Source organism: Vicugna pacos, chromosome 5, assembly GCF_048564905.1.
Source record: "Vicugna pacos chromosome 5, VicPac4, whole genome shotgun sequence".
In the NCBI taxonomy this organism is placed as follows: domain Eukaryota; kingdom Metazoa; phylum Chordata; class Mammalia; order Artiodactyla; family Camelidae; genus Vicugna; species Vicugna pacos.
The window spans coordinates 33,893,458-33,917,315 of NC_132991.1; the positions used below are offsets into that span (position 1 = coordinate 33,893,458).

Here is a 23,858-nt window from a genome sequence, read left to right on the forward strand (position 1 = left end):
TAAAATTTCCAGAAAAAGACTCAAACAATTATACTTCAATTTAAAAAAAACACATAAAATAACACAACATTGCAATCTGATATAGCCTCTAAATTCAATTACCAATTTATAGCACATGCAAAGAACAGAGGACAGAGGAACACATTACACTGCACCAGAAGGACACAGTAAAAAATCCAACATAGGAGATTCGACAACAATTCACACTTACTTATTCAAACGAATACATTTCAAGAGAAAAAACAAGGATGGAGAGGGAGGCCTATAGATTAAAAGACATTCAGATATAATTTAAAAGCTAAAACTAAAATATAGTATTTAAGGATCTTCCCTTGCATGATTCAATAATGAAGAGAAGACAGAGCTAAAAGGTCTAATCCTGGAGCTCTCCAACACAGAGATCACTGGGGATGGAGGAATCAGCAAAAAGAATGAAGAATGACTAAAGGAGTAGGAGGTAAAGCAGATGGGTGTCACAGAAGCCATGGGGAGAACATGTTCAAGGTAGGGTAGTTGTCAACAGAGTTAAATGCTTTGAAGTCAGTAAGATGAAGACTGAAAATGGTCATCAAATTTGTCGACATGGAGTTCACAGGTGACCTTGTTAAAAGCAGTGTCAGTGGAGGGTGAGGCAAAGCTAACACAGGATGAGTGACAGTAACTAGAAAGCGAGAAGACACCAAATATCTACCAGCAACTCTTCCAAGAAGTTTACCTAAGAAGAGGAGCAGAGAAATAGCCTGGTAGCTAGAAGAAAACACGGGGTTAACGGAGATTGACTTTTAAAGTGCGATTTATTCCAGCATATGTGTATGCTAAGGGAGAACTTGAGGATATGGGAGAGAAAGAGCATAGCCAACAAGAGAAATTCTTGTGGAACCACAAGGGAATGAAATCCAAATCGCAAGGATTGGTGTTTGAAAGAGAGTTGCGCCCTCTGCTAGAGGAAGCAAAAGGTTAAACTCAGACTTGAGTTTATCTGTAGATTTGGTGGTGCGGACGTGAGGGACCTCCTACCAGATGGATTACTTTCTTTCCGTTTATTTTGAAGCAATCCCATCACCCTCAAAGATGTGGAGTTGAATCAGGCTATACCATTTATTAACCATGGGATTCAAGGTAGTGGTTTCCAATTTTTTTTTCTTTTGGATCATTACCCATTAAGAAATACATTTTTTGTTGTAAACAACTATATACACAGACATGGATAAGTGAAATCAAATTTCATGCCACAGTGCTTATTCCTATTGGGTAAGTACTTTTTTTTCTCCTTTTTAATGCCACTTGACAAACTGGATTGGCAAGAGCCTAAGTAAAGCAGAGCACAAGGGTTGCGGGGGAAGATACCTATTCTGTGCCAGGGTAAATACGACTCCCAGACAGTGACTGTGCCTGCTATCTCAGAAATTCCTGTAAATTAGAGATATTATCCTTTTTAGCCAGTCTCTGACTTATTTCTGATGTACTCATATACTAAGAAATTAAACTTTTAATAATTTGCTTTCTTAACGTTCTTTGTTCAGTTTGCTGGGGATTTATAGCATTGAGATATAATATATAAAACACTTGTGTACACTTTAAAGAATAATTAGAATCATACAATCACTATCCTAGTTAAGCAAAAATATTTCCAGTAACTTGGAATTTCCCACCTCCATCTATCTCCCTGCCCCTGAGAGGTGATCATTACCTTGATTTCAGTGTTCATCATATTCTTGTTTTCCCCAATTGTTTCACCACTTACGTATGTATCCCTAAACAATATAGGTTAGTTTGGCCTGTTTTTGTACTTGAGATAAATTAAACACAACCCAGTGTGTATACTTCTACATCTGGCTCTTTTCACTAAATATTATGTCCCTGTTCTTTTTTTTTCATTTTCATTGCTATGTGCAATTTCATATTATGAATATATACCATAATGCTGATATCCATTCTACTGTTGATGAGCATTTGGCTTTTTTTCATTTGGGAATGCCAGTCCACGTCTCCTTATACACATATGAAGGGGCTTCTCAAGGGCATGTAACCAGGAGTAGAACTGCTGGATCAAGGTGTATGAATAGCCTCAACCTTACCAGGTAAGTCCAAATGTGCAGTTTACATTCTGTCACCAATAGAAACTTCCTGCTGTTCTGTGTCATTGTTACTTGATATTGTCAGATTTGGGGGGGGGTATTATTACCAAACGGTGGGCACACATTGGTATTTTATTGGGGGTTTTAATTGGCATTTCCATCTTTTCATATGTTTATTAGCCTTCTGGATTTTAGATTGCTTTTATTTTGTGTCACTTAAAAAAATACTGGTCAGGACTCACTAGATTGATTTAATGACCCACAGTTTGAAAAACAACTGACCAAGGACATATTTCACTTTTCTGAATCTATTTTCTTATCTGTAAAATGGGGATGACAACCTCATAAGGTTGTTACAATGGTCAAACAAGACATTGCATGTAAAGTACATATATGGCACTGAGCACACAGTTTGTGTTTAATGATTGATAACTATTACTATTTTTAAAAACAAATAAAATTAATGAGTTTGGGCATAGCCAACATCTAGGCTGCTACCCAGGTCTCAACTAGTATTTTCATCACAACCACAAGTACCTACTCTATGGTTCTCAAAACGGAGGCACTACCTCCTGCTGTGTGTCAGCAGCTACTGGTATTTGTGTGTTTGGAAATAGTAAAAAAAAAAAAAAATGTTTGAATACTTGTATTTGTGTGATTGTTTAGAAACAGTAAAAAATTTATGCTTAAGTTTTATTTGAAACACTTCTTTTCTATAAAATCATCTAGATACTTAGTAGATAACATGGAAATTTCGATAGCATTCCACATTTTAAAACATTCCTTCCAAACACCCATACAAATATGTTTTTCCAAGGCAAAAGAGATATTCCTATGCTTGAAATGCTACTTCTAATTTCTAATTTATTCTTACAGGCTAATTTGCAAAATGAAATTGTTTGCATGATTGGTTTGCAGTAAACATGGTATACCAAATTGGTTTCTAAATTTAGAGAAAGGTTGAGTCTCTTCTTATAATCAAGAAATAATAGCAGTATTAATGATAATGAAACTTCCATAATTAAAAAGTCACATTCTGAAATAACAAGAAGAAATGAACATTAGTAGGTAGCAGCAACATAAATTGTAATTCTTGCAAATAATTATTTTGAACTCTTTTTATGGGATAATGCAAACTCCAAAATGCAACTTAGTAAATGATAATATATGTACCATATGTGTCATCAATAAGTGCCATAGTCTTTGGAGAATTTAGTACTATTAAACGTAACAGTTTACTGGAGATTTTCATTCTAAGTGAAGTAAGACAGAGAAAGAAAAATACTATATGATATCACTTACATGTGGAATCTAAAAAAAAAGGCAAATGAACTAATTTACAGAACAGAAACAGACTCACAGACATAGAAAACAAACTTATGGTTACCAGTGGGGGAAGTAAGGGAAGGGATAAAATGGGAGTTCGATATTTGCAGATAGTAACTACTACATATAAAATAGATAAACAAGTTTATACTGTATAGCACAGGAACTATATTCAGTATCTTCTAGTAACCTATAATGAAAAAGAATACGAAAACAAAAATATGTATGTATGTGTATGACTGAACCATTATGCTGTACACCAGAAATTGACAAATCATTGTAAACTGACTATACTTCAATAAAAAAACAAAGGTATTGGAAATAATGCATAAAATTCTAAAAATCATAAAAGACAAAGTTGTTTTAATAGATGCTATGACTTCTATGTCTGATATTTTAAAATTTCAGAAGGTAGCAATTATTGTTATCCATATAAATGTATTTAAAGAAAAATCTTCTTTATGTGTAATAGGATTTGGGGATGAACTCTAGATTTTAAATACAGTAGACTTCATATCCTTTCTTGGAGGTTTTTGAGGACTGATTTTTGGTAATATCGCTTTGGCATAAAATGTTTTATGAAGTCCAGCTTCTCGAAGTGCTAACTCAAAACGAAGTCTAGGGTCAGAAATTATCTGTAGAAATAAAACACAATTTAAATAAATAGCAATTCACTGAAGTAAATTTTATCACTTAGTTCTGTATTACCCCAAACTGTATAATTTGTTTTTGCTGGACAGATAACTAGATGACAATAAATTGTGTATTTACAGTGACTATATCCTGATTATTTTTACTGAAAATATCCAAACCTTTTTTGACATTATCACTTTCTAGTGTACCAGTGGTTTCCAATACAAGATGTATAGAATATTGTATACTAGATTAGTCAAAATAAAACACATTAAAATTATTAAAAGATGAGATAAAAGAAACAACTTCAGTACTATCTTTTATTTGTTATTTATTGATAGCTGGGGTTATAAAATATAAACAATCATTGATTAAACCTAAACCACAACTTGTACATGTGTCTTTAAAACAGACATTTTAATTTCTCTATCGTTTGGCAATATGTAAATTAAGTTCAAACACACGGCCACTATTTGAGAAACAAAATCAATAGAACTTGTCTTCCAAGGCTGGATTTCTATTTCAAAGAGAACTAGAAAATGGTTCCATCAATCTGATCCTAAGTGGGAATAGACATATGAGTAGTTCAATTTGTTTTCATTTATAGCTGATTGGATCTTATTCCTCCTTCTATGAATATTAATGTCAACAAACACTGTCTGCAATGATAAGAAGGTACCACATATAGATTTCAGCTAATGAAGCATTTTGCAGGAACCTAAAGTCCCTCTAGAGGATGGGATAGTGAGCTGTTGAAAGCAGCCCCTCCTTCAAGGAGCTGGTAAACTAACAGAAGTGATAAGAATGTACGCAGATAACTACAGTCTGTGGTAAGATGTGACAGATGCTCCAACAGTAGCAGAACACGGAGGTACATCTCCTGGTGCCGACGAGACTAGGATGGTCTCAGGTAAGGAGGACCACTTGAGCTAACTGTAATGTCCAGCTTATTCTTCTATAATGCTTGGGGTAGGGAGAGGAAGACAGATCAAGCCAGAAAGGAAGGCACATTTTGCAAACTTAGAGATGAAATTGGTCGATTTGGAATCAGGGTAGTTCGAGTAGAGTACCTGGTACCATTGGGGAACACTGAAAAAGGGCACTTCAAAGACTGGGGCTAGAATTTTAAAGGCTTGAAGGCTATGCCAAGGAGTCCAGGGAGCTACTGAGGTTGTGTTTCTGTTTTCAGCTTGGAACTAACATAACCATTGTTGTTGCACAAGAAGATGCATCTGATTGTAAGTTCAGGATAAATTAAGGGGGCAGAAAAAGAAGAGATGGAGACAGAGTGCTCACAGTCTACTACAACTGTCTAGACATGAAGTAATAGGTACCTAAAATTGGCTGGTAGCAAGTAGGAGATAACTGTCCAAAACACTGTGAAGGGAAGGATCAATGGAACTTGGCGACTGATCAGATACAGGGACCAGGGACAAGGATGTCAAGAATAATAGAGATATTTGTATCTGAAAAGCAAATATTGGAGCCTTAGACCTAGGTTTCTCCTCCTCTGCTCCAGGAGTCTCCCTGCTCACTCTCATCCATACCCAAGGATCCACGTGCCACCTGTGTTCTGATGTCCTAATTAACTCCAGGATTTACCTTTTTCCCCAGCTCCAGAATGGTGAGTTTTGAAATGTTTTCATAATTCTAACACATATCAGGTGAAATGAAGATCTCCCTCACCCGTTGACCTCCTTTTTCCCAATTCTTGTCCCCAGAGGAAGCCCCTCAGTTTCCTGTAAGAATGTGTTAGACATCTTCACCCTAAACCTGACACGAACAAAACACATTCTCTCTCCCTAAGTCTGTTTTAATTTCTGTATTCTTGTAAGGTTAACAGCAGCCCCACCTAATGATTATAATTTACTGAATTACTACTAGGTGCCACACAATATTCTAGGCAACAGACATTTATTATCCTAATCCTCACAAAAACCTTGCAAATTATTGTTTTACAGGTGAAGTAAACAAGACAGGAAGGTGTTAATAGCTTACACAAGTTCACACTGCCAGTAAATAGTGAATGTGGATTTGAATCCAAAATTCAGGCTCTTAGCATCCCTGGCTGCCTAGTTTAGAATCACGCTCTTTCATTATGCCGTCTTGCTCTCAGCCAGAGGCAGCCACGCCAAACCACTTCTAGGAGGGCTCTACCATCTTAAAAGGATCTGACCACACCCTCTACCCCTGTCCCTCACCCCCCCAGCCCCACCCCCACCAGTTTTTCATTCGAGACACGCCGCTGTAACATAAACCTGATTATACCATTCACCAGCTTCAAAGTCTCACCTCTGCTCACAGGATAAAGGTCAAATGTCTTAGCAAGTAAGCTCTACTATATTTTTCACAGTCTGAAGGGAACCTATGTTTCCAGTCTCAGCTCCCAGGACCCACCCTTGCCCTGTACCTTACACTGAAGACACATCAGTAAGGGCCTCTTTCCACTCTCTTCTGCTTGGTGAAACCCTTGTTTCCTCAGCCCAGGTACCTGAAAGCTTCCCAGCTTCCGACTTCAATTCTTTGCATGCCCAGCTGCCCTCCCTGCTTTGGCTTGTGGAGATACCCATGCCTCTTCTAATTAATCCCTCTCCCTGCGCCCATACCGCCCCCCAATCTGTTTTCCCTGTTGTTCATTTTTAATTTAAATCATCTGGAATGAATTCTGTTACTGCTGCCAAAAATCCTCAGCTAAGGTGGAGCTTAGTTTCCCCTTCTCACTTTCTCTGACTTGGCATTCAGGGTTGCCCGTTCACTCCCTTCCTCCTGCTGCTGCAGCCCTTCGCTCTCCATTAGGAAGGTGACCTCACCATTATTCTCATGCGGGCTGCTTTCCCTCCCAAACCAACTCCCCTGCTCACTTCTTCCACACAGGACAAGTTTATCTTGTTCAGGATGCAGCCCTGGCACCTGCCACAGTGCCAGATACAGTATATGTCCCATAAATATCTGTCCAGTTAATATGTGAATTGTTCATCTTTTTATCCCCTAGCAAAGTATGAAGCACATGGTAGAGGGACACTCGATAAATTTATGATAAATTTGTCAGCGGGTGAATGGATGAATTCTCCTGCTTTTTAAGTAATTAAGTAACCATTTAGCTTTTATTAGATTTGTAAAGTTAAGTACTTTCTCCTTTAATTTCAGTGATAACTTTTCATTCATCTGTCCTTGCCCCTTGTCTTCAATCCATCCATCTTAAAAATTTTTAAAAATCTCTTAAAAATCTCTTCTCAGTTATAGAAACAGACTAAAATGATTCAGGAGGTCCTAGATATAAATAACCTCTTATTACCTTTTGCCACAGAAAATGTTTTATTTTATCATTAGTTCTGATATATTATCTTCTGTTCACTGGGCTTTCAAAAAGCTTCCTTCCCTCTGCTTTGTCTTATCAGTACCATCAGTTGTTTCTTTAATAGGATTTAGGTTACTCACTTAAATAAATTCTGAATATAATTAATATTTATACAACAAAATGCAATATTAACACAACTTCAAAGTAAAATTTTATAAATTTCTTTGGATTAAAATGATTTTCAGTGACAGATTCATAACATTCTCAGATAAACTGTTTTGTTCTATAGTCACGTTATCAACTATTTTAGAATATTAAGAATTGTTCAATAATTATGCACTATCACTTAGAAATAAAAATTACATTAATATGCATGGTATTTAAATGTAAATACTGAAAATAATTTGTAACCCAAAACACACACTTCTACAGTTCTTATCATCATCATGGCTTTTGCATTAGTCATGCTAATTTCCGTACTTACCTGCTGTTCATTGTATGTATTCAATGTGAAGAGTGGCTTTTGAAGAATAAATTCTTCTTCAATTCCAATACCCATCCTCGCTTTTGATGCCATTGTATCTGACATCATTCTAACAGGATCAAATTGAGCGACAATAGCAACCTATGAGAAAGAAAGCATGGTTACTTGGAACAAGAAACAAGCTAAATTCTTCTGGGCAACATTATTAATGCTTAATGTCCATTAAAGTTAAGAAATTTTATTAAAAACTACATAATTATAGCTATGGTTACTTTTCTTTCTGCTGCAAAGTCAAGGGAAATTTTGTATAGAAAACCCACATATTCGACCACCTTGATAGTAACCAAAAGTAAAACACATCAATTTTTAGCCAGTAGCAATCTATGGCCACAGTAACAACCCCATGAAGCTTTCTAGAAAGTTTAATCTGATTGAGCTGAATCTAAAGCATATCATTTATGGTAACTCGGGTGTGTTGGCATTAGTGAGCAAGATGTGCGAGTTTCCACTGTAGCAGGCAGCTAGATTTCCAGGGACTGTTATAAGCCATTGTTCTCTCTTTTACTGAAAAACTGCAGATTCATTTTAACCCAAATGCCCTTGTCCTTTAGGATAATTGAAATCATTCAAACCCTCATCCTAATGGAATGAAGCCACTAATTTTGTAAATTATATGCACTATTAATAACACCTGCCTGTTAATTCCTAAAATCAAGAATTAGCATTAAGAAAATGGCACTTTTAATACCATTTAGAAATTGTAATGACATGTCTGGGGGTTGAACTGCTATATTATAGGTCTCCTAGCCAAAATGTCTTATACTATAGTTCTAAACCCTGATTACAGATTACAGGCACAAATATTTCCTCTTTCAAAGGGCTCAGAGATGGAAAGAATCCCAGTCATATGGGCTCTGCAGTAATCAAAATCACATTTTGGACAAGAATGTGTTTAGTAATAGTGACATTAAGTTTTGTCCCCAGGATGCCATATTATTATTTGCTAATGATTGAATAATTTAAATTTTGTTGAACCTAAGATGACCAGGACTTACATTCCTATCCTCTGAATTTATTTCTATAATCTATTTTATTTGATCAAAGATGATATACTAGCTGAATGCATTTACACTTCCTCTTTGCTATCTCATTTAACTAGACATCCTTGGTTTGAATACAGTTTGACATTTACTAGTTATGTGACTTTGGAAACCTCTGGGCTTCCTTGGTTTCCTCTTCTATAAAATAAGAATATTAATAATATCTACATCATAGGGTTGTGGTAGAGATTAAATGGGGGTAAAACCTAAGAGCATTTAGAAGAGGGCTTTATACATAGTAAATACTCAAAAAATGTGAATTCACATTACTACAAACCTGTGAGGCTGGTACTATTATTATTATTCCCGTTTTTCAGAGGAGGACACTTAGAGGGATAAAGTAAAAGACCTAAGTTTCCTCTGCCAGTAAGTAGTGAACTGGGTGATACCAGGTTTGAAAAACACCAGAGGCCAAGCTCTTATCCCAGGTCCAATGCTGCCTCCACCAACATGGATGGGAAACCAGACAGTCATTTCCCATCAGCTGGGAAATGGTGTCAGAGTACAGCTTATGAGTGGAGTTAATCACTTTCAGGTTAAAAACTCTGAAAAATTACCAAGTAAAACTCTTTTATCCCATTTCCCAAGTTCCTAAATTCCTGCTGCTGCCGTCCACGTCTATCAAAACTTTTGCCTTTTATGAGCCAAAGAAATGGGAGGCTCTTATTTCTCCACAAAAACAGTATTGTTAAAAAGTGAGTTTTAACCTGGATACAGCCAAGCAGAGGTTTCTACCCTGTAGAGGATTATCTTGCTCAAGCTCCAGCACAGTTTTTTGAGGAGAGTAATATCTTTTGGCTAGAAGCAGAGTTTCACTGCTGCAAATGGATACTATTTAGCTTATAAACTAGAAATAATATGGATGCATTTAAATCTTGGGAGAGCTTTTTTAAAAGGTGCTGATAAAGTTCCTTTAATATACTAAGAAACTGGAAATGGTTCAGCATAAATCTGATTGCTCCCAGGAATGAAGGTCAGTGTCCCAATTTGGAAAAGTTACATTTTATATAGCAGATGTCATGAACTAAGCCCTAGTAATAATGTTATTAAGAGCACTTAGGAACATTCTTTTAAACCACCCATGAAAATTTCCAAATTAAAAACACCTGTTTCCTAAGGGCTGCTAGCCGCCTCTCTCTCTCTTCTTCTTCAAGTGCTTCTTGAAGGGCCACTTCTTTTTTCTCCATCAAACGCTTTTCCAATAATTCTTGTCTGTATTTAACCCTTTAAAAATAATGCACAGGGAAATGGGGAACACATCATGACAATGCTGGATATTGTACAGATAAGAGTGTAGGGGCAGAAGGCATCCCAGAAATTGCATCATAGTCATTTTGTTCTTACTTGCTTTTGGTTGATTTCTCATAGCAAAACAATAAAGGACACGTGCATAAAGTACAGTTTACAGTAATTCTAACAACAGTCTGAGAACTGCCTGTCATGGGGCAGAAAACCTGGGGTAAAATCCAATCTTCTCTTTCTTCATTGAAATCATCGTATTAACACTCAGACTGTCAGCTGCCACAGCTGCAGCTGATCCAACCCAACAGATGACAGTCCCGCTGGAGCTATTACAGCAGTCTTCTGATACGTTTTCACACAATTTGAGATGTTAGAAGTCTATGTTACTGATGAAATATACATAATTTTAGAAAGACTAGTAAATAAAATACTGTAACAGTACACCCAAAGTATCTCAATTACTAGAACGTAAAACAAAGTTCATCTATATTGTCACTCATTTTGTCAAGAATGCCCTTTCTGGGTGGACATGTGTGCTTGTTAGAAAACTTTGAAAATTGCACTTTGACTGTAGATGGCAGCAAAAACATGACTTTCCCTTAGCATTCTGTTTCCATCCTCCTTAAAATCAGCAGATATTAGAACAGGGTATATTTAAATACCTTTTTAATACTTCCAAGTTCATTTCGCCCTCCTCTGCTGCCTTTTTTGGGGCAGCCTTCTTAAGCTTCCTTTTGCCCAAGGTATTCTTCTATTGAATTGTAGAGATAAGATTTGTCTTTTCAAAAAAGTGGGCACTTGGGTTCTTCAGGGAGTAGGAGGCCTTAAATCACTGGCAGTGTAGATTTAACTTCCTCTATGGCATTGGTCACAAATGTGCTTTGCCCTTAGTGTGCCCACCTGTATTTTCCATGGGTGTCCCTTCACTAGACCTTCTTGTTCTGGATCTTGACATTTGCTGAGGTGTTCACTGTGCACCAAGTCTTGTGCTAAGGGCTTTACCTGTTGTAGCTCACTTAGATTTCACAACAACCCTACATCGGGGCACTATTATTGAGTCCATTTTAAAGATAAAGAACTGGAGGCATAGACAGGTGACGTGACTTGTCCAAGTTCTCACACCCAGAGAGTGGCAGAGCCTGAGATCAGGGTTGGCATCTAAGAGTGGGTGACTTCTTCAGTTTTGCCCCACCTAATCACAGCCCTGAGCAGGGAAGGGTTCAGAGGGGCTGAAACAGAGCAAGTGGGTGACCAATGACAGAGAAGGAGATGCCCAGGAAAATGCTGGGAGGATGAGCCTGGTTGTCACCTGGTTCCCTCAGTGATTTGCTCCTGGGGAGGAAAACTCTTTAAAACCAGGTTGCTCCTGAGGCTGGCATTAAAGAAGCAGCCACACTGGGAGAGGAGAGGAGAGAAGCGGGCAGTAGATCCTTGCAGAGTACAGAACCCAGAGTGGGGTCTGGAAGGGAGCTCCTAAGCTCCTTTGATGGCTGTTGGCCATTCTCCCCGTCACCCCCTATTTCAGGACTCAGTACAGTCAGGTATACAGATTAAAGAATCTGAGTCCAGACTGCTCCCTTTCTTCAATGCCTCCCTGTCATGCATGGAAAGCTTTATTTCTCATTCCCTCCATTTTCACTAAGGCATGACACAACCTCCCTAGTGAGGTTCTACTCAATTTAAGCACTGAGGACAAGCTAAGTGAGCTACTGTGAAGGTACAGTTAAAAGACACCTTGGGATTTGACAATTAACATATGTTAATTCTCAGAACCTCTGAAAAGTAACTCTTCCTTTGGGATGCATAGGTTGCTTTGTCTGCAACAGAGTTTTGGTTACTTTGTGGAAAAGTAGTAGTTGTTTCAGTTAGAGGAGCTTGCTTAGTGAGGACAAGATTGCGAATGAGACATCTGAACCTGTGTGCTAAAGAAGGCTGGCTCACGCTTTACTTTGAGGCTCATTCATTCAACAAAAATTTGTGCCCTACATCAGTCACTGGAGATAGATTTCAACAGGGAGACATGCTCCTGTCCTCATAGAATTGACAATCTAATGTGGATACAGAGACCCAGGAATTATGACACAGGGTGGCTCTTGCTCTGATGAGACAGTAGGACAGAGGCCATGGGACAGGCACCTTTGGGACATTCAGGGGAACATCCAACAGGAAGTGCTCTAAATTTCAGACCTAAAAAAATGAGCAGGAATTCACCAGAGGGGAAGAGAATAGAAAGAATGTTCCAGGCAGAAAAAAAAAAAAAAGCATATGAAAGCCCATAGGTGAGAGGACATAATATTTCTGAGGAACTGAAAAATGTTTGAAATGACCAAAAATGAAAAATGTAAGGTGAGGAGTGCCAAGAACTGAGGCTGGAGAGGCAGGAGAGGTGAGATTGTGAGGGCTTTGCAAGCATGAGTGCTTTGATCAGGGAAATGCGATCAGAAAACTCCCTCCTGTAACATGGAGGAGGATGGCTTGCAAGGCCAGAGAGAATTCTCCAGAGGCAAGTTGATGGTTTCCTGAACCAAGGCAGCAGGAAGAGTACTGGGAGGAGTTAAGAAGAAGACATGGGTTTATTTTTGTAGAAAACAGAATAAATAGGAATTGTTACTTTATTTTATGAGAGAGGGGAAGAGAGAAGTTAAGGTTTCTGTTTTGCACGGTGAACAATGGTGTCCCTCACTAAAACTGGGATCTTAGAGAGACAGAGGGCAAAGAAGGAATTAAGTCCAGTTTAGACATAGACCTGCTGTCATAAGATCTGGGCTGGAGAAGTGGATGTAGGTCTTTATCAATGGCATGGGATTAAGACCATGGGACAGATGGCATCAATCAGAAAGAGACTGTAGAGTAAGAAGAGAGGTAGGCCTAGGATTGATTCCCAAGGAAACAACTTTTTTCTTTACATATTTTAGTATTTATGATTTTTTACCATTCATTCATTGACTACTGAGCACCCACTCTGTGCCACTGGCTGTTACAGGTTGGGTGATTGCACTGATTAAAAAAACCTGCTCTCGCCATTTGCAGCAACATGGATGGACATAGAGATTATCATACTAAGTGAAGTAAGTCCAAAAGACAGCAAATATCATATGATATCACTTAAATGTAGAATCTAAAAAAATGAGACAAATGAATTTGTTTAAAAAACAGAAACAGATTCACATAGAAAACAAACTTATGGTTACCAGGGGGAAAAGGAGGGAAGGGATAAATTGGGAGTTTGGGATTTGCAGATGCTAACTACTGTGTATAAAATAGATAAACAACAAGGTTCTACTGTATAGCACAGGGAACTACATTTAATATCTTATAATAACCTATAATGAAAAAGAATATGAAAAGGATATATATATATGTGTATATATATATATATAACTAAATCACTATGCTGTACACCAGAAACTAACACAACATTGTAAATCAACTATTTTTCAATAAAAAAAAAAACAAAAAGCCCCTGCTCTCATAGTGTTTCAATTCTAGACATATATATTTCTTGATGTATTTAAAAGAAAGGAAGGGGGAATTATCAGTTGAATTTATCCACTTTGCTGCAACCCAAGGAAGCAACTTCTAAGAAAAGGATAGAAGAGGAGGAAACTATCAAGGAGAATGAGGAGAAATGGTGCCAAAGCAGCTAAGGAAAGTGGGATCAGCAATGTCACAAGTTACAGAAGATGAATTATAATCCAAGATAATCATTGGATTAAGTAACAGGGAGCCACTGGTGATCTTGGCAGTAGACAGGCAGCTGAAGGATTGGCAGGAGATAAGGAAATAAAGAGGGAGCAGAGACAAGCTTTTCAGTAAGACTGTTCCCCATGGGGAGGAGAGAAGCAGGGTAGTGCTGGAGGCAGTGCAGAGCTGATCACAGTTGCATTGGCTCCAAAGTGATGATCAGTACAGCTTTGACTACCGTGAAGATTTGCCATGGAAAATTTAGGGACACGGATACAATCAAAGTCCTCACACTTAGAGATGCTCTAGTTTAAGCTCAAATAATAATTTACTTTCAAGGGGGAAACTCTTGATGCCTCTTTCTTTTCCCAGTCTGGATAGAAAAATGTCTTTGCCTAAAGAGAAGTGATGCAGAAAAACCCCTGGGAGAAAGCCAGATACTCACATATTCATAGGGAAAGAAAATAGCAACCCAGTAAAGTCAATCATTTGGAAAATTTTCCACATAAATACCTTTAGCCATTTGAGGGAGCAGATTTTCTCCAAATTAAACTGTTGTTATGAAAGTCAAAGTCAGGAAGTGGCAAAACTCAACAGTCTTTAAGCTGTGCACTGAATTCCCAAACAGGAATCCTAGCTTCATCTCTCAGTCTGCTTCATGCTCCCTGAGTCTACAAAGGCTGAGGGCGCTGCGGAGGAGGCCTTTTGGATTCCTGTTTGGGGAGAAGCATCATATTGTTCAAAAGCAACAGCTGCTGCAGAATCAGGCACAGCATTAACAATAATCTGAAAAGGATTTTGTTTAAGCCTCCGGGCCTGAGTGTAGATGAAGGGACGAGAAGCTGTCACATAGAAATGGAGAATTTATGTATCATGTTGAAGACTTTTCATGTGTGTATTGCACTCTAAGAGATGAGTATACAAATGCAGATGGTTTGGAAACACCATGAACTTTAGTAACAGCCTCTGTTTGCTTTGGTGAAACTTCAGTAAGAACTGGGCAAAATAATAAGTACAAAATCTTGACCTCCTTCCTATCTGGAGACACGGGTAACTTCAGTCCAAAAAGAAGCTACAGCAACCAAGAGGGGGAAAAAGACTTCTAAGAAATTGCTGATCGTGGCAGGTTCTCCTTTTTTTTTTTTCTTTGTCTTTTTTAAAGCTTCAGCAGTAAATAAAACAGCATTAACCACATATCTTAATTAGGTTACTCTAACCAGCCTGGAACTCACACCAAATATGTTTCCAGAAAGTAATTGGCCCAACTGAATGAAAGGCAGTTTCTAAACAAATTTGCTACTTCATTTTTAAGTGATGTGGCTAAGTCACCATTGAACAAGAAATCTTTAAACAGGCACATGCTGGACGTATTATTGCCAGAGGGGTTTCGGTGGCAGCATTGTGGTGAACCTGTTTTTGCTGACTGGGAAATCCAGCTTGGGCCTACACCTCACTCAGAAAGTTGTTCTTCCCACTGAGCACAGAGCACCCCTCCTTAGCACCAGGGGACTCCAACAGGGGAGAGTATGCAGACCCAAACACAGGCAGGCCGGTGGCAGTGCCTGTCCAAAGGTGGAGGGCTGGGGGGGAGCAGGTGGAGGGGCCAGCCCAGGGAGGAGAAGGGAGACAACATAACCGGTGCTCACATCGGGGGCATCGCCTGCCTAACAGTATGGGCGGCAGGACTCTACGCAGTCGGGTTCTGGCTAAGGGCATAAGCAGAGACCAGTTTCTGCAAATGCAATGTGAATCTTGATACAAGGCGGTGACATCCTGCTACAGATCAGCATGGGACAAAAACAAAGAGGATTCACAAAGAACCCGCGGAACCAGAAGGAGATGAATCCACGCCAGCCCCAGACAGAGACCATTCTTCTTGCTCAGAATGCTTACTGGTTCCTCTACAAGGTGTAAAGGCAAGCTCCTATTGGAACTCTGTCTTTAAGGATTAATTAAATTAGTCAACATATAGCTCTTTGGGCACCTACCATGTGCCAAGCCCTGTCCCAGATGCTCAGGATACAGTAGTGAAAAATAAAAACTAGACAAAAAAAAGAGTCCCTCCACCTCTTAAATCTTACATCATTTGTGGTTTGTTCTACATAAGCATGCCTAAATTAACATCCTAGTAAAATATATAAAATGGTTTTAATAAATTATTTTTGAATTTATCACAAAGTGCTAAATTACACAGCTCCTTCTTATATTGCTTTAGAGTGATGGGTCTTAACTGTACCTGTCATTAGACTCCCTGGAGCTTATGAAAACTTCTGATGCCAGGGTCCTGCACCACACTCATTACATCAGAATTTAGTGTTGGAGCTCAAGCACTGGCATTTTGTTAAAGTTTTCCAGATGATTCTAATGTGCAGCCCAGGCTGACAACAGCACTGCCTGGCCCAGGGGGTCCCTAATTTGCACCAACATCAGGGTCACCCAGAGGGCTCCTGATTCAGTAGTGAAGTGACACCTGAAAATCTGCACTTCTAAGAAGCTTCCAGGTGATGCTGATTCTGCTGGTCTGGGGACCACACTTTGAGAACTACAGCAAAGATAAATATTTAGATTAGAGGGACTCTGCCTGACTCCTGTTATCCAGACAAAACCAGGTACAAATTACTACTAGACAGAGCTTCTTACTTCTGGTTGCATGTGCCAGATATCACAATGCCTCAGGACTGATCCAGACTAGAAGCTCTTGCTTTAGTGCTACAACATTCAAGAGTAGAATCTTGCAACCCCACCCCACCCCCATGGCCCTAACACACATGGATGACAGTTTCCCTCAGTGACAATAGTCCTCCAGGCTTGGGTTACTATTAGTGATGGGCATTTGCAACAATGGCTGTTACTGAACCTCTTTCTTTCCTCCCAATGGACAAAACACTGGTGTATCCTGGTGACAGCTGAAAATCTCAGGCTCCTGGTGATATTTAAAGGGTCTATTCAGTAAAATCAAAGAGGGAAGAAACAACTTAAAAGCATTTCAGCCTTAAAAGAGACCTGTGAGCTACTTCTCTTGGGAAGAGTTCTTGCAGCTCCAGGGTGGGTAAATATTTTCCATACTGGAATGAAAACCCATAAATGAGAGTGATAAACGTTTTCCTGTTGGTTGTAATCAGTTCCAATCTGGCCATCTGAATTCACTTGAGTTAGAAATGCAGAGATATAAACAGCTGTGAAAAAAGGACTTAAACCAGGGGATCCAGAGTTAAATACAGGACAAGATGTGAGGAGAGGGTTTTGAGAGAAAGAACATTGCAGATATCGTTTTAGCCCTTTCCCCAAGTTAGTGCAGAAAGACATTTCTGCCACATTTATCCTCCACTTCTTGAACTGTTCCTACCCCTTTCCATCTAGTTTTCAGTAATCCTTTTATATCCTCACATAGTCTCAAAATCTTCCTAGAATAGTCCTTTCCAAAAGCATTTCAAGTAGGGTACAGGATATAAAAGATGCATTGTCTATGGGGAATTTAAAACAATAATAAAAGCCTGTCTTTTTTTTTTTCTTTTTAATCACTATGCACCAGCAGATCTAAACAAAGTTAGTGATTTAAAAAAAAATTCCCTCCATCGGAGCATACAAGGCCATCTCACTGTCTCTTGGTTGCTTCTTTCAAATGTTTTCCTTAATTGAAAACCAGAGCTTCTCAGGTGACACTCCTTCCATTGCTACCCTTTACAATAGTGGAGGAAGAAAGCTAGCATTTTTGTGACTTTCCAACAATTTCAGAAAAGTTTTACCTATTGACTTGGGCTTACCCCATCTTCTTTCTAATAGGGTTCTTGGGATCAAATACTGACTGCCCAGGTCACTGCCTGACATTTACTGAGGATTATTCAATACTCCTCCCTTACAGTCCCTTAACCCCCAACAGCATTCACCTCTCCTCCACTTCAACAGCCCACTCCTTAGACCAAACTTGGAGCTTGGCATTACCTAGAACTTTTGAAATCATGCATAATTAGTCAAATCCATTTCACCTGCCTTCACCAACCAAGGTCATTTTAAGACTTGCCCATTCTCCAAGCTGCACGTATCCCAAAGAGTAAGATGTTTGCCCTAGTTGTTTTCCAGGAACTGTGTCTAATTCGAGCTGAGCTGGTTGTAACTTGACAGGACCACAGGCCCTCCAACTCGGCATGCTTGAGTGTCTGCTAAGCGACCTTTTGATTTCAGAGGGCTCCACACTCCAGATCCTCAGATTATGCTAAGCACCTCCATTTTTTAACGTGCAGTAGTTTCATTATGCCTGAGCAGAACCATGCTTACTGCACCTTTTTCCAATTAACTTTCCCCTTTCCCCCCACACTCCCCATTCCTCAGACCGCCCCGCTACTTTATTCTTTATCCTACAAGTACTGGAAGCCCCTTGCCTTTGGGGAGGCAGGTCTGAGATTTGTTCTCCTGTCTCCTGTTTTGCTAATAAACTCTCTCTTTGCTGCAAACCTCAGGCTCCTCAGAGTTTTGGCTTGATGCCTCTCAGGCAAAATGAACCTGGTTTGGGGACACTATTTTCCTGCTAAATTTTTAAAAGGAGGGATTCTGTTCTGACTCCAGTCTCTAGGATCACCACATATTCGGATTAAGGTTGCACGTTGTGTGACTCTAGGAATGGATTGCCTTCCAGTCTCCTACCCTTTTGATGTTCTCACTCATTTAACCTTACTCCGCCTGCTACTACCTTAGCTTATCAGGCTCTCCATTTTTTCAACAATATTTTTAACTGTGAACTATATGCCAGGCACTGGGCCAGGTCTTCCCTCATGAACTTCACTATCTACCTCTTCCTTTTCTCCCAGGCTATGAGACACAATCAGATTTTACTTCATTCTCTCTCCAGCTTTGGATCCATGGGCTTATCTCTTCAAAGGCATTATCACTAGGATCTTTTTATTGTCTTCTTTTCTTTCCACATCTGCTCTACCAATTTCCAGCCCTAACTCTTTATTGAATTTATTACATATTTGTGAGGTTTGAACCTTATCTGGACATTTAACACTCCTCCAGAATGATTTTATTTACTCCAGCTGCTTAAAACTCTCCCTCTTAGGAGAGAACCTCACCTCCTACTTTACTGAAAATAAAAGGGCCATAAGCATTCACTTTCCCTACCATACCTTGCCCACTTGCAGTTGTCAGGACTCATCTTTATTCATCCTTCACTCCCTAAACCTGGGCTCTTAATCTCATAAACCTAGTTGTCTCTAGGATCTTGCTCCAGAAGTGAGTCTCTTCCTTTCCTACTTCTTCAGTCTCTCTCTCTCCCCTCCACAGTTCTTTTTCCTCTGCATACAAAATTCTTCAAATGGGTAAAACCTGTATCTCTCAACTCTCTCTTTTCAGCTACCACTCTCATTTCCCCATCACTGCAAACTTTCTTAAATGAAAAAGCTATACTTCCTGCCTCCAGTTCTTTGCTTCTTATTTAGTACAAACCCCGTGCAGTCTGACCTCTGACCTTTCCACCCCAGATTGTAAACTCAGAGCCTTCTCTTAGAGCTCCACTGACTTGACCTTTCTACGATGCCTAGTACCAATGACCACCTCCTTCATGAAGTGCACGTTCTGTCTCTCACTGCTTTTCTTCCTTGTCTTTTACTGGTTCCAACATGAACCCTCTTTTCACAGCTTAAAAATATTGTCTGGGAAATATGATTTCAGCTACAATCAAAGCATGAATAGCTGCAGCCTCCACCTCCTTCAAAGCCCCAAGTCCTTTGATCTTTTATTTTTCATCTGTGTAATTTCAGGATTGGCTTCAAATAAATCCTTCAAAAGTAACTGTATTACAGTGATAGTTAAATGCAGAGCTTCTGCTTTAATGGGCATCTGAACTTGGTATAATGTTGACATCGTTTCATCAAAACTTAGGAACAAACCTAATGATACACACCTAAGTAGAAGTCTGGAATTCCTCCCCACAACCTCTTAGAAATGAGCCACCATGGTACCACAGGTACCATGGACAGGGCCAAGATTCTGCCTAGTCAATTATTTTGGGTCCCTTCTAATCCAAAGGCAGAGAATTAAGTTCCCATGTTTAATATCTTATAACATGGCTGCAGCAATTTTAGCCTTAAATATTTACAGTATAGTTAGTCACTTCAGCTACTTCAAAATCACAGAATGTATAACTTTGAGCAACACAACTTCTTGGAGCCAAGAAAATCTCTTATGTGTTTAAACAATTGACTGGTGGCACATTCGGGATTATTAGCTATAAACCATTTTATAAATTGGGAGATATCTTCCAAAAATAATGACTTTGATAGTAGAAGAGTTGGTATTTTTTTTTATCCCTGCTTTCTGATAGTAATTGTTTAGGGCCTATTGTATACCACCTATTATAGGCAAATCTAGGTTTTAAAGATTAGACCACACTGTGGTAGATATCTTTTTTTTTTTTTTTTTTTTACCATCTAGCATCAACCTAGTAACATCAATCCCCTTCACACCGCCTCTCCTCATTCCATGGAGGTCTATTGAAGCCTTTAATCAGAGAATCCCTCCACATTTCCTGATATTAGTGGTTTACATGTGACCAGACAAGGATAATAGTAGGACATTACAAATATGACCATGTGATTGGCCCTCAGTGAGCACATGAATTCAGCTGAGCCAATCAGAATCTTTCCCTGGGGATTTGTATATGGATATTGAAGAAGAAAAGCCTTCTCTTCTCTCTGAGGTCACTAAGCTTGAATGATATGCTTAACCCTGGAGCTGCTTGTAGCTATGCCTCCTTTTCCTTCCACTTCCCCCAGCCCAGGCACGTGAGGAAGTCCATGTCAATGCATAAACAGGTACAGAGTGAATAAGTAGAAAGAGAGTGAGCAGAACCTGAAGATGCCATTGGAGTAGCTGAGGCAAGACCCACTCCTGGCTTCCTGTGCATGTGAGTCAATTCATTCCCTTTTTTGCCTAAGCTAGTTTGAGTTAGGTTTCTCTCAGTTGCTTCTCAGGAATCCTGAATAATAAACATATCTTCTATTTACAAGGGAATACTTATCTTTTTACTCTCTATAACAGGAGAGCACATCAGAGCTGTTTCAGGTGGTAATCAGTTCATTTCCCAAATTCATGGCCCATGGAATGTTAATATCCCACAGGATGTTAACACGTTTGCCATGAAAAATGTGGTGAATGTTCTAGTAGGTTTGCAGAAAACTAAGAGAAACAAAGTGAAATAGGTTTCTTTACAGTAGGATCTCTTAAAATACTTATTATGATATGGTATGCATGACAAATCTCCAGAAGGAGGATTTAGTTTGCTTATTTTCCAAAATCGTCTGATGTTAGAAACCTTCTACAACAGAACTCAGTGTGGGAAACGTTACTTGCCTTTCCATGAACAAGCAGGGACATTCAAGTAAACAAACTAATGGCCATAAACACATATATGCTTATTGATTTGTATTATAGTTATTTGTTTTCACATGTTGCTTCTGTTAGACTGCATCTCCTGGCTACATTGGCTATGTCTTAACTGACTTTATATCCCCAAGAACTAGCATAGTGCCTAAAACAGAAGGCATGCACCAATACATGAAAGACATAATGAAAGATGAATGAATTTTATAAGGTATGGAAAGCACTCAATTGAATTTCTTAAGTTGTAGGTAAATAACAGGACATAGGAGTTGACAAAATTAAAAGTTAAGAATAAATTGAATATACACTTCTCTATTAAGTCTTTCTAATTAGTCAATGGCTATTCCTTTGTAAGATATTTAATTATTTGAGGGGTTAAAGAGAAGTCCAGTCACTGGAGAACAAATCAGGTGTCCAGTTCCTTTGGACAATCAGGAACTATTGATGCTAAAAGGCTAACTCAAAGTGACATCCATGGAACAGACTGTGATTTTGAAGGGGCAGCACAGGAAAGAATGAACTGAAATTTAAAAGGCAACCCAGGCAGATCAGCATTTATTTGCCTAATTGCCTCCTTATGTTTATTAATTCAATGTATTTATATTAAGTGCCACAGATATGAATGTTTAAAATTATATTCTGAAAAACATAGGAAAAGCCCAGAGCAACTGGAAACACCTCTCATCAAGTACAAGGGCAGATCCTATAACTGGATTTCTGAATATTTATAGGAGCTTGCTGCTTGCCATTGTATGAGTTCACTAGGAAAAGGCATCTGTTATTTGACACTAACTGGGTAATTTGCACGGTGACTCTTGAACCCACAAATGGTTTATGGTAAAGTTTAACATCACAATATGTATCACACTTTAAAAATCTTTAAGATGCTACATAATCATTTTATCCGTTGTATAAGAAGGGAGCTTGTGTTGAGGGTTTACCTCACAATATTAGAAGCTGTCTTTAAATTCTCTCCACTTTGGTTTGTAAAGAAAAAGACATGATTTAAATGCAAGAAAATGACAGGCATGAGTGATTAGTTTCATTGGAGCTTTTTTTTTCCCCTCTGAAGAATTCTTAGAAGGTATATATAATTTCTGACAACCCTAATTTCAATGAGTGTCTCAGAATCACAAATTCTGAAAGAAGTATTGCTTCTTTCATTAGAACTTTGAAAAACCATGCTAATAAAATATGCCACTGGGTTAACAAATCATCTTCAGTCTGGCTTTATCTCTTTTTAACTTCTGATTTTAATTGGTCCTCATTTATCCAGGGACAGACACCTGTATCATGAGGACGGAACTGCTTTCTCTTCTTCAGGAGCTGTGATGGGATAGCACTGAGACAACAAAAGAAACCCAGTCCTCTCCCTCAAACAAGTGATTTATGTAAATAAGATGAATAAAGCTTGCCTTCTCTAATACTGTCTGAAAATCCCCCTTACATTCTCTTTCTTCCTTCCCAGGTCTCAGAACTTCTGTAGACAGCAAACATCAAAAAAACCAAAGATTTTATAGTGATTCAGCCGCCCACAGCAATGAAATAAACCCTGATTTTCCTTCAGCCTAGGAAAAGATCAGCAAAGAGGCTTCACAAACAGCCTCTTAACTTTTGAGGTTAAAAAAAAAAAATCACCATGGCAGAAAGGTTACTTTCATAAATACCTTTGGGGATTTTGTTTCCTTTCTCTTTGCTTCTTTTTCAAAGTAACTCTTCTAATTTGCACCCCCTCCCCGTACAAACATTATGAAGTATTTTCTTTACCAGAACTTTGAGGTTAGGCATTTTAAGTATACTTAAAAAAAAAACACAAATGGTAAAATATATTTAGTTTGGGATGTGACTTTTCTAGTGCCTCGTTTCCTTCACTCCTTTAAATGCTGACTTACTCCCACTGCAGTTGGAGTTTCCTCTTTCAGGTTTCAACTAGCTTCTCCAGTGACTTCCTGCCCAGCCTTGCCTCCCTTAGCAATCTCCTTTCAGAATCCAGCCTTTGGGAGTGAGCTCTGGAATCTTTGTTCCATTTCCCTTTAGAGACAGACACCTCCTCAAAGCGGTGCACCCTACTGTCCCACCAAGTGCACACTTGTGTTTGGATCTTGGGGTAGACGGCTGTTCCCAGTGTGCCTCAGTGAGCTCTGTTGCCCATTGGGGCAGTGTCTTCAGGCGAGAGGCAAAAGCTGATGTTCTCAAAAGGATGTTACTTGAGGTCAAGAGAGAGATGTGTGGTTTTCTCCAGAGCCCGAGCACATAAAAGTTGAAAATAGTATTATTGACTAAATTGATAGGGAACTGACTTTATTGGAAAAGATCAAACAAACTGGAAGGAGATCCAGATAAGTTTACAAATAATACCCAGGTCCCTGACCCTCCCTCAGCCTTATTTTTAAAGGAGACCTATATTTTCTCAAAAGCATTATTTATGTATGGGCAGAAATAAATCTCCAAAAGCCCTGTCTTCCTTTCCTACATTGAATTAAAGATGTCCACACCCATATTCCATGGGACTTCTCTTTGGAAGGCTTTCAAAGGAAATGGAGAAATTCCTAGAGGAGGTCACGGGCCATAGTATAATAAACAGACAAAAGACGCACAATTTGTACAATTTAACAATATATCAGAATTACAATTAA

General features: G+C 38.8%; 1 protein-coding gene across 7 annotated transcripts in view; it reads right to left on the bottom strand.

The window, feature by feature from the left end:
• CCDC148 (coiled-coil domain containing 148) overlaps nt 1–23,858 on the bottom strand; it is a 306,973-nt gene that overhangs the window by 106,728 nt on the left and 176,387 nt on the right. For 6 of the 7 annotated variants that reach the window (XM_072961001.1, XM_072961002.1, XM_072961003.1 and 3 more), the window contains 2 exons: nt 10,026–10,143; nt 7,820–7,960 (listed from right to left, as the gene is read on the bottom strand). In XM_072961001.1, coding sequence (XP_072817102.1) covers nt 7,820–7,960; nt 10,026–10,143 — 259 coding nt within the window. Of the gene's footprint in view, nt 1–3,750; nt 4,040–7,819; nt 7,961–10,025; nt 10,144–23,858 lie in introns of those variants that run through there. The other variant, XM_006196189.4, reaches the window with a different exon arrangement.